General features: G+C 57.7%; 1 protein-coding gene across 1 annotated transcript in view; it reads left to right on the top strand.

The window, feature by feature from the left end:
• The window catches only part of PSD (pleckstrin and Sec7 domain containing), a 77,919-nt gene that overhangs the window by 24,146 nt on the left and 40,300 nt on the right, over positions 1–13,473 (top strand). Inside the window, exons 6-10 of the mRNA XM_014956340.1 lie at positions 8,905–9,099; positions 9,543–9,623; positions 10,201–10,313; positions 11,175–11,233; positions 11,726–11,815. Coding sequence (XP_014811826.1) covers positions 8,905–9,099; positions 9,543–9,623; positions 10,201–10,313; positions 11,175–11,233; positions 11,726–11,815 — 538 coding nt within the window. The remainder of the gene's footprint in view (positions 1–8,904; positions 9,100–9,542; positions 9,624–10,200; positions 10,314–11,174; positions 11,234–11,725; positions 11,816–13,473) is intronic.

Here is a 13,473-nt window from a genome sequence, read left to right as displayed (position 1 = left end):
TTTGGTGGGATTGCAGGGCAGGAGCAGTTGTGACCCCCACAAGAAGGGCTGGTGGGATGGGGTGGTGATGGAGGACAGGCAGGCATCTCCAGAGAGAGCTGATGTGCTGCAGGGGAGGCTCTGGAAGTCTGCAGAGAAACAGGACTGCCCAAAGTTCGGTCCTACCTGGATCTGGCAGCAGTAATACTGCCGGGTGCTACTGTGTCTGGGTGATTTGAAGACCAGGTTGGACTCCAGAGCTGCCAGAAAGCAGGACCAACCCTGCTTGTGGTTGGGAGGCTGGCCTGGCTGACCTTCAAGTGTCCTCTCAGCCCTAACTTCAATTCTGCGAAGAATGAACCAGCCCAGATCTTGGCTGTCATAAATCAAAGTCGCTCCGCTGAGACCGATGGAGGGAGCTGCATTTATTTAGCTCAGCCAAAGATCCGGTCTGGTACATTCTTAGCAGCAATATTAGGCAGGCTGGGCTGGCTTGGCAGAGGCGTCGGGCATCTAGCCATGCGTGCGGGGCATTGGGAATCGAGGGCAGAGTGCTGCTCTGCCCCCTGCACGTGTCCCTCACGGGCTTGGACCAGGCTCCTTGCCCTGTCCCTTCCATGGCACAGGATGCCAACCAGCCTTCTGTGGGATGGGAAGTGGCACTTGGATGGATGGTGGTTGGAGGTTTGGAGTTTCCTACAGCAGATGTCTCACCTGGAGATGGGTCAGGCAGGACCTGGGCAACGCGGGAGCTCAGCTGAGCACCCCCAGTGGAAACCAGTGGCCACCTGGTTCAGGTTGTCCCCAGGGACGGCTCTCTTTCCCTGCATCCTGGGATGCAGGGTGTTCCACCACAGAGACACAGTGTGGGGAGCGTCCCACCATGCAGATCCATCCCTGCTGGCAACCAAGAGCTGGAGGTCAACCCTCCAGGGCAGGCTTTGCTGTGCTAGTGCCTTATTGCTGCCCCACATCTAGGAGAGAAGGTTTCCTCCTGGTTGCTGACACCCATGGAAAGAATATGGTGCCAGGTTACACCAGCTTGTGGTGGAGAGGACATCAGGGCTCCTGCAATGACATGCTGCATTGCAGCCAGGGAAGGTGCTGTGCTTTCTCCTGCTGGGCTCCGGGCAGTTGGCCAGAGGAGGAATATTGGGGTGAGATGAGGATCCAGTGCCAGAAAAGGAGCGTTTTGCCCCAAGAAGGAACATTTGGACCCTGGAGAAGCATCTGGCCCTGGAGGAGGAGTATTGTGGTGTAGTGGGCCATGGAGAAGGAGGGCCGTGGTGTGGTGGCCCCGAGCAGGACCATTGTTCTGCAGCTGGTCCTCGTGCTGAGCTGGGGTTAGAGGGGGTCAAGGAAGACCCTCTATCCTGGGGCAAGTCCTGAGCTGGATCATGTACCTTCCTCTCAGAGATCCCCAGAAGCACCTCCCAGCTGCCAACACAGGCACTGGGGACCCTCTCCAGCGAACACCTCCGAGGTGGGCAGGGGGACCTCTGCTCCTGGCAACGTGGGGGTGGCAGTGGGTGTCCCAGGCGGGCAGCACGGAGAGGGATGAGCTAGTGCTGGGTCCGCTCGGGGATGACTCATTTCAGGCACACTGAGGGTGCTCACACAATACCAAATTTGATCTTTATTCCTTAAGTGCGGGCCAGTTCTCGGGTTGAAAATGTATCTAATGTAAAAAATATTATCTCAGTGTTTCTTCAAGCCAAACTGAAATGTCACTTCAGAAAGTACACTGAAAATAAAACACCCTGAGACATTAGCTCATTGGCAAGAAAATTAGCATCACCTCAGTTGCCTCAGACATGGACATCTCTTTGCCGCGGCACTTTGCTCTGTTCTCCGTTTGCTTGAGGATGAGGTTCTTGGTTCTTGGCTCTTGAGGAAAGCTGAGGAGCACAGCTTGGGCAGAGAGGTCACAGGAGGAGACTCAGAGCTCAAGGTTTGCCCCCAGAGGCACCAGGAACTGGCTGTGTGAGGGAGGACAAGCTCCCAGGGAGGACTGGCAAGGTCTAGAAGGTTATCAGGAGTTTTAAGTGATGACGGTTGAGAAGAATGAAAAGGTCTTCAGAGAGCTATGAGCCGCCACTTACTCTGGAGGTGCAGTTGGACCATGGAGAGTGGTGGAGCGTTGGCCTTGGGTTTTGTAGCTCAGCCTGTGACTGGAGAAGCAGCCTTGGAGCTGCTGGGCTGGAGAGGGTGCCTGTGCCCCTGTGATTGCAGGCTCTGAGTTTTAGAGGCAGATACAGTCACCACAACCCATGGCTGGCAGGTGCCAGTCACTGGGATGGATTCATCTCCTCTGCTGGTGGGAAGCAAAGAGCCTGTGAGCCCTGCCCTTGGCTGAGGGCACAGTGGCTGTAAGCCAAAGCTGGGCCCAGGTGTTTGGCCAGCACTGGCCCAGCAGCACCCAGCCTGTCCTGCTCTCAGGTGCTCCCTGGAGCAGCTTTGGTCCCACCAGCCAGCGTTCCTGCGCACAGCTGGAGGGCAGCAGGCACCAGGGCTCATGCCAGCAGCACCTTTGGATGTAGCCACCCTATTTTGGGAGGAGGAGATGTTTTAGGCAGGTGGGAGGGATGTCTGCAGGACTGGGTGTGCTGGTGGTGCAGATGGTGATGCTGGAAACCACCTGCCTGGCACAGCTCCCCAGAGCAGGCAGGTCTGGAGTGAGCTCCTAGGGACCTTGTGGCCATTCTCCCAGCTGCTCACCAGGGTGGCACGGGGTGAAGAACAGGCTCCCTGGGGCCAAATGGGCCCAGATCTTCCTGGGGTCACCCATCCAGGTCTTGTTGTGGTCACCTCCCAGCGTTGGTCCGAGCCAAGTGCATCTCCTCGGGGACCCGTGGGGTGTCAGAACCACTTTCAGCTTCAGTGGGAAAGTGTCCGGGCCCCACAGAGCAGCTTCCCCTACCACACACCTGGCTGGAGATGCCAGGAGGGTGGGAGGAAGGTGCCCAGGAGCCCCCCCGAGGCACAGGAGCAGCCCATCAGAGCTGTGCAGGGTTCCCCCGGGACGGGCAGCGCCGAGCAACCAGGAGGCTCGTCCTTCGCGGAAGAAGCGGAGCCTCAAGGAGATTGGCCCCGGGTAATTGGCTCAGGAGAGCAGGCCTCTTAAAAGTCAATTAGAGGCTTTTTAAAAATAAATCAGGCTGGAACATTGCGAGGGCTGCCAGAAAATTTGGGCGAGGTCAGAGTTGCTTAACGTTCGTTGTTGATGAGATTCGACCGGCTTTTGGGTTGGGATAACTTCTGCGCCGCTGAGTCAGACTCCTTTCGGGGGCTAAGCCAAGAGCGTCTCCTAACGTGGCCATTTAAGGCATGGTGGGCTGAGAGCTGATGGGCAGCCTGGAGAAGACAGGACACCCTGCTGGGAGCTGGGAGGCCGGGGGCGGGGAGGTGGGGGTGTCCTTCGTCTTCGCCCTCTCTGCCTGTTTTCCCTTCTGTGAGGTGCTGTGGAGTCGGTGGGTGGGAAAAGGTGAACGAAGGAAGGACAGTCGTCTTGTTTTGGGTAGAAACTGCTCTGGAGAGCAGCATGGGGATGTTTGTCCAGCTTTAAAAAAGAGTGTGGATCTGCAGGAGAGCGTATGATGTGCACATGTTTCTGCTCCAAGTCTCTGCTGCGGCTGAGCTTGGCAGAGCCTGAGCCCACACATGGAGTTTCACAGCCCCAGGGTGGTGGGACTTCAGAGCAGATGTCTGTTGTCCTGTCTCTCTGCATCCAGTTTGGACGTGGGTTTGGGTGCCTTGGGTCTGTCATCAGTCACTGGAGCTGCCCTGTCACCTCACCTCTTCTCCAGCCGCATTCCCAAACTGTCCCTTAGCTCCCAGACCCGACCTCAGAGTGTCTCTAACCAGTATTGTTCATCTGGGGCTCCAGCAGGGAGTAGCTGGTCTCCAAAGCAGGGTGAGGAACCTGTGTTTCCCCAGAAGCTGAAGGAGGAGAGGGTCTGCAGGCAGGCTAACGTGGAGTGTCCCTTCCCATTGCAGTGACCACCCCTTGAGCCAGCTGGTTTCGGACTCGGACTCTGAGATGGACAGTGTGGAGCAGCTGGCCCTGGGCAGCACGGACACCCTCTCCAACGGGCACAAGGCTGACCTGGAGGCTGCCAAACGCCTGGCCAAGAGGCTCTACCCCAGGCGGAGGATGAGCCGGGAGTGAAACCTTCATCCCTGCCAGATCCTGCTGGGTTTCTTTATAAGGTCCCTTTTGTTACTGCAGCAGTGGGGGAGCCCGTGCCTTTCCTTCCCCTACCCCAACCCCCGACCCCAATTCCTCCCCAAACCCCCCTTCCCGTGGTCAGTGCAGGGCTGGCAGCTGGCTCCCAGTTGGCACTGGGCAAACTGGTGAGATGATGGCCTGAGGGCTGTGCCCGCTTTGGGGTGCTGTGGGGTGGGTTTGGGGTGTGATGCGGGGAGGGTGGGGGGAGAGGGCTGAGCAGAGGAAGGAGGGCAACAAGGGAAGGATGGAGACAGGGGAAGGGAGGGATGATGTGGGGCGGTAGCACAGGAGGGCCACGGGGCTGGGGTGCAGGATGAAGAGGTCTCCCCACAAGTGTTGGCAGGGCAAGAAGTGGGGCACAAGCCTGGGGGGGATTTTCCCCCAAGCGTTTTCACGTCGAGCCATGAGGAGCAGCAGGAGCTGGGGCACAGGATGGGGTGGCAACACTGGAGCTTGGGGTGGGCATGAAGGATGTGGGCAGCAGGCAGGGTCCCAGGGCTGCCCACAGAGGCAGTGGCACATCCATGTGGGATGCAGCCCCTCTCGTGCCAGGCGTTTAATTGTAGCCCCTGCAATTTGGTCTGGGATTTGCCTAAAGGTCCGAGAGACCCAGGTTGCCCTGCACTGACCCCATAGTATCTGTGTCTCTGAAGGAGAAGACAACCCTCCACCCAGCAAGTGAGTAACCGTATTTTAAGGTTCTCAGCTGGCTCCAGAAATTGTTTGGTGGGATTGCAGGGCAGGAGCAGTTGTGACCCCCACAAGAAGGGCTGGTGGGATGGGGTGGTGATGGAGGACAGGCAGGCATCTCCAGAGAGAGCTGATGTGCTGCAGGGGAGGCTCTGGAAGTCTGCAGAGAAACAGGACTGCCCAAAGTTCGGTCCTACCTGGATCTGGCAGCAGTAATACTGCCGGGTGCTACTGTGTCTGGGTGATTTGAAGACCAGGTTGGACTCCAGAGCTGCCAGAAAGCAGGACCAACCCTGCTTGTGGTTGGGAGGCTGGCCTGGCTGACCTTCAAGTGTCCTCTCAGCCCTAACTTCAATTCTGCGAAGAATGAACCAGCCCAGATCTTGGCTGTCATAAATCAAAGTCGCTCCGCTGAGACCGATGGAGGGAGCTGCATTTATTTAGCTCAGCCAAAGATCCGGTCTGGTACATTCTTAGCAGCAATATTAGGCAGGCTGGGCTGGCTTGGCAGAGGCGTCGGGCATCTAGCCATGCGTGCGGGGCATTGGGAATCGAGGGCAGAGTGCTGCTCTGCCCCCTGCACGTGTCCCTCACGGGCTTGGACCAGGCTCCTTGCCCTGTCCCTTCCATGGCACAGGATGCCAACCAGCCTTCTGTGGGATGGGAAGTGGCACTTGGATGGATGGTGGTTGGAGGTTTGGAGTTTCCTACAGCAGATGTCTCACCTGGAGATGGGTCAGGCAGGACCTGGGCAACGCGGGAGCTCAGCTGAGCACCCCCAGTGGAAACCAGTGGCCACCTGGTTCAGGTTGTCCCCAGGGACGGCTCTCTTTCCCTGCATCCTGGGATGCAGGGTGTTCCACCACAGAGACACAGTGTGGGGAGCGTCCCACCATGCAGATCCATCCCTGCTGGCAACCAAGAGCTGGAGGTCAACCCTCCAGGGCAGGCTTTGCTGTGCTAGTGCCTTATTGCTGCCCCACATCTAGGAGAGAAGGTTTCCTCCTGGTTGCTGACACCCATGGAAAGAATATGGTGCCAGGTTACACCAGCTTGTGGTGGAGAGGACATCAGGGCTCCTGCAATGACATGCTGCATTGCAGCCAGGGAAGGTGCTGTGCTTTCTCCTGCTGGGCTCCGGGCAGTTGGCCAGAGGAGGAATATTGGGGTGAGATGAGGATCCAGTGCCAGAAAAGGAGCGTTTTGCCCCAAGAAGGAACATTTGGACCCTGGAGAAGCATCTGGCCCTGGAGGAGGAGTATTGTGGTGTAGTGGGCCATGGAGAAGGAGGGCCGTGGTGTGGTGGCCCCGAGCAGGACCATTGTTCTGCAGCTGGTCCTCGTGCTGAGCTGGGGTTAGAGGGGGTCAAGGAAGACCCTCTATCCTGGGGCAAGTCCTGAGCTGGATCATGTACCTTCCTCTCAGAGATCCCCAGAAGCACCTCCCAGCTGCCAACACAGGCACTGGGGACCCTCTCCAGCGAACACCTCCGAGGTGGGCAGGGGGACCTCTGCTCCTGGCAACGTGGGGGTGGCAGTGGGTGTCCCAGGCGGGCAGCACGGAGAGGGATGAGCTAGTGCTGGGTCCGCTCGGGGATGACTCATTTCAGGCACACTGAGGGTGCTCACACAATACCAAATTTGATCTTTATTCCTTAAGTGCGGGCCAGTTCTCGGGTTGAAAATGTATCTAATGTAAAAAATATTATCTCAGTGTTTCTTCAAGCCAAACTGAAATGTCACTTCAGAAAGTACACTGAAAATAAAACACCCTGAGACATTAGCTCATTGGCAAGAAAATTAGCATCACCTCAGTTGCCTCAGACATGGACATCTCTTTGCCGCGGCACTTTGCTCTGTTCTCCGTTTGCTTGAGGATGAGGTTCTTGGTTCTTGGCTCTTGAGGAAAGCTGAGGAGCACAGCTTGGGCAGAGAGGTCACAGGAGGAGACTCAGAGCTCAAGGTTTGCCCCCAGAGGCACCAGGAACTGGCTGTGTGAGGGAGGACAAGCTCCCAGGGAGGACTGGCAAGGTCTAGAAGGTTATCAGGAGTTTTAAGTGATGACGGTTGAGAAGAATGAAAAGGTCTTCAGAGAGCTATGAGCCGCCACTTACTCTGGAGGTGCAGTTGGACCATGGAGAGTGGTGGAGCGTTGGCCTTGGGTTTTGTAGCTCAGCCTGTGACTGGAGAAGCAGCCTTGGAGCTGCTGGGCTGGAGAGGGTGCCTGTGCCCCTGTGATTGCAGGCTCTGAGTTTTAGAGGCAGATACAGTCACCACAACCCATGGCTGGCAGGTGCCAGTCACTGGGATGGATTCATCTCCTCTGCTGGTGGGAAGCAAAGAGCCTGTGAGCCCTGCCCTTGGCTGAGGGCACAGTGGCTGTAAGCCAAAGCTGGGCCCAGGTGTTTGGCCAGCACTGGCCCAGCAGCACCCAGCCTGTCCTGCTCTCAGGTGCTCCCTGGAGCAGCTTTGGTCCCACCAGCCAGCGTTCCTGCGCACAGCTGGAGGGCAGCAGGCACCAGGGCTCATGCCAGCAGCACCTTTGGATGTAGCCACCCTATTTTGGGAGGAGGAGATGTTTTAGGCAGGTGGGAGGGATGTCTGCAGGACTGGGTGTGCTGGTGGTGCAGATGGTGATGCTGGAAACCACCTGCCTGGCACAGCTCCCCAGAGCAGGCAGGTCTGGAGTGAGCTCCTAGGGACCTTGTGGCCATTCTCCCAGCTGCTCACCAGGGTGGCACGGGGTGAAGAACAGGCTCCCTGGGGCCAAATGGGCCCAGATCTTCCTGGGGTCACCCATCCAGGTCTTGCTGTGGTCACCTCCCAGCGTTAGTCCGAGCCAAGCGCATCTCCTCGGGGACCCGTGGGGTGTCAGAACCACTTTCAGCTTCAGTGGGAAAGTGTCCGGGCCCCACAGAGCAGCTTCCCCTACCACACACCTGGCTGGAGATGCCAGGAGGGTGGGAGGAAGGTGCCCAGGAGCCCCCCCGAGGCACAGGAGCAGCCCATCAGAGCTGTGCAGGGTTCCCCCGGGACGGGCAGCGCCGAGCAACCAGGAGGCTCGTCCTTCGCGGAAGAAGCGGAGCCTCAAGGAGATTGGCCCCGGGTAATTGGCTCAGGAGAGCAGGCCTCTTAAAAGTCAATTAGAGGCTTTTTAAAAATAAATCAGGCTGGAACATTGCGAGGGCTGCCAGAAAATTTGGGCGAGGTCAGAGTTGCTTAACGTTCGTTGTTGATGAGATTCGACCGGCTTTTGGGTTGGGATAACTTCTGCGCCGCTGAGTCAGACTCCTTTCGGGGGCTAAGCCAAGAGCGTCTCCTAACGTGGCCATTTAAGGCATGGTGGGCTGAGAGCTGATGGGCAGCCTGGAGAAGACAGGACACCCCGCTGGGAGCTGGGAGGCCGGGGGCGGGGAGGTGGGGGTGTCCTTCGTCTTCGCCCTCTCTGCCTGTTTTCCCTTCTGTGAGGTGCTGTGGAGTCGGTGGGTGGGAAAAGGTGAACGAAGGAAGGACAGTCATCTTGTTTTGGGTAGAAACTGCTCTGGAGAGCAGCATGGGGATGTTTGTCCAGCTTTAAAAAAGAGTGTGGATCTGCAGGAGAGCGTATGATGTGCACATGTTTCTGCTCCAAGTCTCTGCTGCGGCTGAGCTTGGCAGAGCCTGAGCCCACACATGGAGTTTCACAGCCCCAGGGTGGTGGGACTTCAGAGCAGATGTCTGTTGTCCTGTCTCTCTGCATCCAGTTTGGACGTGGGTTTGGGTGCCTTGGGTCTGTCATCAGTCACTGGAGCTGCCCTGTCACCTCACCTCTTCTCCAGCCGCATTCCCAAACTGTCCCTTACCTCCCAGACCCGGCCTCAGAGTGTCTCTAACCAGTATTGTTCATCTGGGGCTCCAGCAGGGAGTAGCTGGTCTCCAAAGCAGGGTGAGGAACCTGTGTTTCCCCAGAAGCTGAAGGAGGAGAGGGTCTGCAGGCAGGCTAACGTGGAGTGTCCCTTCCCATTGCAGTGACCACCCCTTGAGCCAGCTGGTTTCGGACTCGGACTCTGAGATGGACAGTGTGGAGCAGCTGGCCCTGGGCAGCACGGACACCCTCTCCAACGGGCACAAGGCTGACCTGGAGGCTGCCAAACGCCTGGCCAAGAGGCTCTACAACCTGGACGGCTTTAAAAAAGCAGATGTGGCCCGTCACCTGGGGAAGAAGTACGTGTGGGTATTCACAAGGAACAGCCCGTTCTGCAAGGGGTCCACCTGCACCCGTGGTGTACCCACAGCTGCTGCCCCTTTGCAGGGAATAGCAGGTGGGACCCCAAAGCTCAAACCTAAGAGACATCCAGGTTTGGGTGCCTTCCTACCATGACTGCATCTTGGATGCTTTGGTAAGGTGTCGGGGCAGGGAGATGGCTGGCTGACCCCTCCTGGGCCCTTCCAGCTTCTCCAGTTTCTCTTACATGCCCGGTATTCCCATTGGATCTGTGGGTGACTCCTCTGAGTTTTGTCGGAGTGTGGGGTGTCTCTGTCCCCAACATGCTTCCCACAGCCCTGGGGAGCTCCTGACCTCCTGGAATCCACCCCACCCCTGTGTGCCTTTTGCTGTCCCCACGGTCTGGTCGATCCCAGTCTTGCTTCCTCCTTTTCTATTTCAGCAATGAGTTCAGCAAGATGGTGGCTGGGGAATATCTGAAGTTCTTCGTGTTCACAGGGATGAGCCTGGACCAGGCTCTCAGGTCAGAGCTAAGTGCATGTTACATGTGTGTGGTGGCCACCTGACTGGGGTCCCAGCTGACCATGCCCTCTGCAGCTCCGCACCCACACAGAGGTCTGCAGGAGCAGGCAGACTCCATGGCTCCCACCTGGAGATCTTCTTACCTCTTACATGGTGGGGGTTGAGTCCCAAAGTGGTCTCTCAGCCACACAACCATTGAAGAGCATCCCTGGTCTTAACTCACCAGGCAGTGCAGAGTTAGGTGACAGTCAGGTTCACCTAGAACTGGCTTTCCAGGCCTTGATGTCACCATCAAGTGTCACCTAGGACTGGCTTCCAGGCCTTGATAAACCTCTTGGTGTCACCTCCACTTCCTTCCCTGGTGAAGTGCCCAGGGCCAGCTGTAGGTCCCTGTGATGTGCCATCAGGGTGTGATACTATGGGGCTTGGAGGGGAGTCCTGCAGGTGGTTGGGAGGGAAGTGTGATGGCAGGGCTTTATCCAGCACACAGTGGGTGTCCCTGCTCCTGCACAGAGCGGGTTGGAGAAACTGCTGGTGGGCTTCACGCGTGACCAACGCTGCTGCTGCTGCTTCTTCAGGTCCTTTCTGAAGGAGCTGGCCTTGATGGGAGAGACCCAAGAGCGAGAGCGAGTGCTGGCTCACTTTTCCCAGCGCTATTACGAGTGCAATCCCAACGCCATCTCTTCGGAGGGTAAGGAACCGCGTGTGTCCGTGCGTGTGTCCGTCAACTTGGTGAAGGTGCTCGGACTGAAACCAGAGAGGAGACTGAGAGCATGCACTGATGCCTTAGGAGACAGCCCCAGTTGTAGAGATGTCATTTCCCACAAATGACAGATGCTTTAGATTTAAAACAAACAAACAAACAAACAAAAAAAACCACAACCAAACAACAACCACTTGCTCCAGTTGGATCCTGCCTAATTAGGGCTCAACCCATCCTTAATTCTGACCTTGAGCAGATTAGCACGAGAGGCGAGAGAAGGCCCTCCTCACCCCATAGACCCCAGCTCTCAGACCCTCGGCTCAGGGAACAGCCAGGTGAGAAAAACTTGAGTGCCCGGACCTCGGGGTGGCACAAAGTGGCCACTTGGTACCGTTTGTACCCACTTTGTACCACGTCTCTTGCGCCTCTCCCGTCTGCCTTCACCCGCTGGGTCTCTGCTCTGGGCTGGCTCCGGGGACCGGTGAGGTTTGGGCTGCCTGGCTGGTGGAAGGGCTGCGCTGGTCCCACCTTGCTGCGCCAGGAACGCTGCGGGATCATCTGGCTGGAGGGGGCTGCAGGCTTGGAAGGGAGTTTGTACGCTCAATTTTTGGGAGACCAGCTTTGAATTCAGTGACCTACTCACCCGCGTGCTGCCGAGCACCGTGCTGGCTGCTGCGTGCCTCGCCTGCCCGCGGTGGGAGGAGGGGGCTCGGGGCTGTCTTGGTGGGACCTCAGAGCCCCCATGTCCTGCTTGAGATGCCGAGGGGCTGGAGCACCAGCTGCTGGGCTTGAGCCGGGGGCTCTAATTCCCATCCTGGCTCTAATTCCCATCTTGTGCTTGTGCTGCAGATGGAGCCCACACCCTCACCTGCGCCCTGATGCTGCTGAACACAGATCTGCACGGACATGTAAGTTCCTGCTGCCATCAGCCCCCATCTGTCCCCTTCCCTGGCTGTCCCCACTGTCCCGAACCCCAGCTATGGGACCCTAGACCCCTAACATGTCTGGGGAGGAGAGAGGATGAAGGCTGAGTGAGAGAGGGAGCTGGTGAAGGAGAGAGCGGGGCTTTGGAGGAGCTTTGGAGGAAACACGCCAAGCTGGAAGATGTGGAGGTGGGATGAGGACAGAAGAGGAAAGTGGACAGGGAGAGAGGGTGGGAGTGAGACTCCAAAACCAGCTGCCAAGGGAGCAGGTAGCACCAAACTTAGAAAAAGAAGGCTATTTAAGAAGCTGGCAGCTTCCCCACACCTTCAAGCAGCCTCCCTGAGACCTGACTGGTCCCTCATCCCACTGCAGAGATGGGGGGGGTCTGTTCTTGGGCTGTGGGACCCGCTCCAGCCAGCACTGCCCCCCTGCCCCAAAGGCAACCTCCTATGTTTCTCTCCCCCTGGCTCTCCCAGAACATCGGGAAGAGAATGTCCTGCTCCGACTTCATTGGCAACTTGGAGGGGCTCAACGGAGGCACTGACTTCCCCAAGGAGCTGCTCAAGGTAAATTTGGTCCCTCTCCCAGAGCTTTGGGCAGGATCACATGGATGGCTATGTGGGATGCAATGAATGCATCCGTCCTCATGCAGGTCCCTTGGCCTGCAGCTTTCCTCACGCCTTGCTGAGGGGAACACGGGCTGCCTCATTCCACCAGGAGGACACCAGAGCTCTGGTGTTCTTGCTGCTCTTGCTCTGCCTGTATTGCAGGCATGGGGGCACATGGGGGTCGCAACCAGAAGCTTCGTGGTGTTGACCCCATGATACTCAGCCCTCTCTGGAGCACTGCAACCCAAAGCCATGGCCAGGCCCTGGGTTCGGAGCCATCTCTGGTGGCTGAGGGAACGTTTCTGGTGACACGATCAAGGGATGTCGATGGGGAGGGTGGACTGGTGGTTAAAGTCCTGGAGCTGGGAATTCACCGCACTGGTGTGACTGGTGGGGACTTCTGCCTTCTCCCTGCCTGCCCCAGTTCCCGATGGGGCTTGGCCAGGGTGGGCAGCGTCCAGCGAGCACCTCCAGCCTCAGGGTGCTGCACTTCTCCAGCCTCATCTGTTCTGGGGAGGGTTTTCTGAGCTGCCTCCTCCCTGCCTTGGGTCCTGGGAATGGGATTAGCTCCCATGGGACCTGCTGGGGAGAAACCATTGGGGTTGGTGAAGCGCTACAGTTGGCAAAGAACTCATGATGTGGAAGATGGGTTCCCACAGGGTGCTGGAGCCACGACGGGGGGAGATGGTTGATGAAAAAAGGCAATGGAGGGTGAAAAGCTGAGCTCACTTTTCAGCCTCTGTGGGTCTATTCCTGGCTGCGTCGCTCACCCCATCATTAAGGGGTTACCAGCAGCTCTCAATAGGGCTGTCCTCCCTCTCAGCCCACGCTTCGCCACTAAAAGGAGTTACTCAGGAAAAATTCTCTAATTTTAAACCCAGTTCCAGAAAAGGCTTTAAGCACCCGAAATGGAATAGAAACATCCAAAATGAAGACCCTGAACCCCTGCCCTCCAGTGCTGCTGCAGCCTAGAGCATCCAAACTCCCTGTGCTCCTTGGTGTGTCCCCTTTGCATCCCCCTTCCCCCACCCCGGCGCCTTGCAAGTTGGGTACCCCCCCATTTCAGGCACCATCCTTCTTCAACTTCACCCCCAGAAGTGGGTTTAAACAAGACCCAAGTTATCCCATCAGATCCCAGCCAGTGGGAAAGAGGGCAGTGCCACGGAGCTACGGGTTTTCTCCCACAGGGTGGGGGACAAGACCTTTGCTGGGTATAAGGCAGCAGAGGGGGGTGTAAAAAGCTGGATGGGGGGGGCTGCAGCGCTGCAGCAGGTGGATGCATCCTGCTGCATCCCGCAGCCCAGCAGCGGGGAGGCTGCTCTGCTAAAAATGGCCTGTTCCCTCTGCAGCTGCGGTGCTTCCCACCGCCGCTTTTCAGCCGCCTCTGTACGGGAGCCGTGCTGGGGAGAGTGGGGGGGGAGCAAAAAGTAACGCCCAGGAATCTCAGGCAGGGCAAGGCAAGGCAAGGCAAGGTGGCAGCTCCTCAAACACCAGTTTGGCTGGGGGAGCTCATTGGGGGGGCTTTGGGGGAGATGGGGAAAGCGCTGACAGCCTGCCCTGGGGAAGGGGGGACAGCGAGGAAAGGTGGCTGAAGGGGCTGTGCCTCTCCTGGGCAA

Source organism: Calidris pugnax, unplaced genomic scaffold (assembly GCF_001431845.1).
Source record: "Calidris pugnax isolate Ruff unplaced genomic scaffold, ASM143184v1 scaffold196, whole genome shotgun sequence".
NCBI classification, from domain to species: Eukaryota; Metazoa; Chordata; class Aves; order Charadriiformes; family Scolopacidae; genus Calidris; species Calidris pugnax.
Note: the sequence above shows the minus strand (reverse complement) of the source record. Positions and strands in the feature narration are given on the sequence as shown.